This window comes from Zosterops lateralis, assembly GCF_965231275.1.
Source record: "Zosterops lateralis genome assembly, chromosome: 2".
In the NCBI taxonomy this organism is placed as follows: domain Eukaryota; kingdom Metazoa; phylum Chordata; class Aves; order Passeriformes; family Zosteropidae; genus Zosterops; species Zosterops lateralis.
Genome location: NC_139763.1, coordinates 102,788,505 through 102,790,276, shown reverse-complemented (window position 1 = coordinate 102,790,276; position 1,772 = coordinate 102,788,505). Strand labels below are relative to the sequence as shown.

General features: G+C 77.0%; 1 protein-coding gene across 1 annotated transcript; it reads right to left on the bottom strand.

The window, feature by feature from the left end:
• Positions 1-453: 453 nt before the first annotated feature.
• Positions 454-1,518, bottom strand: TPBGL (trophoblast glycoprotein like; the record flags this gene model as incomplete). The annotated part of the gene is made up of 1 exon (XM_083881814.1): positions 454-1,518. One exon carries the CDS (start codon positions 1,516-1,518, stop codon positions 454-456), a length of 1,065 nt encoding a protein of 354 aa, XP_083737940.1.
• Between the last annotated feature and the right edge of the window lie 254 nt (positions 1,519-1,772).

Below are 1,772 nucleotides of genomic sequence, written 5' to 3'. Positions count from 1 at the left end.
CGAGCGGGGCATCCCGAGGGCCGGAAGGACTTGCCACCGCACGGGCACCAGGCGTGCCAGCTTCCCCATCTTCCGGGAGCGCCGGGGCCATGCGTGCTGGCATCCCGGGGGGCCGAGCTTCCCCCGGGCGTGCTCCCTGCCGGCGGGCACCGCGATGGGGAACGGGCCGGCCTGGCGCCCCACGGGAACCTGTAGGCTCGGAGAGAAAGTGGGAAGGGGGAGCCCGTCCGGAGCACTCTGGGGAGGGTCACCTCGCTCCGGTGCCCCCCGGCGCTCACTCCGAGGCCGGCTCGTCCTCGGAGACTGATTTTCGGTGGGGCCGTGGCAAGGGGACGGCCGGGCCTGGGCGAGGCGGGGCCCAGGCGCAGAGGCGTCGAGGGGCGGCATGGCGGGCGGGTGCCGGGGCGGGTTCCAGAGGTGCCGTCAGAGGCCGTGGCGGGTGCCGGGGCACCGTCAGAGGCCGGGGGTGCCGGCGCAGCGCGGGTCGGCGTCCTGCTCGTATCGGTAGTGGTAGCCCTCCATCTGGTCGCGGCAGGCCTCGCGGAGGTTGTGCAGCCAGCGCTTGATGCCGCGGCGGTTCAGGTAGAGCACCATGAGGAAGACGACGCCGATGAGCGCCAGCACGATGCCGAAGAAGACGTAGGAGGCGGTCTCCAGCTGCCCGGGCTCGCCGCCCTCGCCGAGGGCGCAGGCCAGCGCCTCGGGGCGCAGGCGCAGCAGGGCCGTGCCGCGCAGCCCCGGCGGCCCCGCGCAGCGCAGGCTCCGCGCGTCGAGCACGCGGGCGGCGGCGGCGCGCAGCCAGGCCAGGAAGGGCCGCAGGCCGCAGTCGCAGCTCAGCGGGTTGGCGCCCAGGCTGAGGCGCAGCCCCCGCAGCTCGGGCCCGTCCAGGCTGCGCAGCTCGGCAGCCGCCAGCCGCCGCAGGGAGTTGTTCCGCAGGTCCAGCTCCTCCAGGCCGGGCGGCAGCAGGGCGGCCGGCAGCGCCTGCAGCGCGTTGCCCGCCAGCTCCAGGCGGCGCAGGCTGAGGTTGCGCATGGCCAGGGCCAGCTGCTCCTCGAGCGGGGCCGCCAGCAGCGCCTGGTTCAGCTGCAGCGTGCGCAGCTGCGGGACCCCCGCGAAGGCGCCGGCGGCCACCGAGAGCAGCGGGTTGTGGCTCAGGTCGAGGGTGCGCAGGGCGGGCAGGCCCTGCAGGGCCATGTCCTCGATGGTGTGGATGTTGTCGTGGCGCAGGCGGAGCAGGCGGAGGTCGCGCAGCGGGCGGGCGGCGAAGGCGGCGCGGGACAGGACGCTCAGGTTGCTGCCGGCGATGCTGAGGTTGTGGACGGCGGCCGGCAGCTCCCTCGGCGGCTCCTCCAGCCTCTCGTAGCGGCACTGCACCAGCTCCGGGGTGGCCACGCAGTAGCAGGCGGAGGGGCAGGCGGCGGGGGCGGCGGCGGGGGGCACGGCCAGCGGCAGCAGGGCGAGCCCCAGCCAGGGCAGCCAGCGCCCGCCGCCCGCCGGCCGCGCCTGCCTGCGGGCCATGCTGCCGGCGCGGGCATGCAGCGCGGGGGCCGGGCCGGGGGAGCCGGGGCAGCGCGGGGATCGCTCCTGCCTGGCCGCAGCCCCCCCGGGGCCGAGCTGCCTCCGGCGCCGCGCCCGCACACGGCGGCTCTGCCGGCAGCGCCGGGCGCGCCGCTGCCCAAATCGGGCCGGGGCGGGGGGGTGGAAGGGGAGGAGAGCGAGGAGGAGGAGAAGGAGGAGGAGGAAGAAGAGAAGGGGACGGGTTGGGGCTGCCC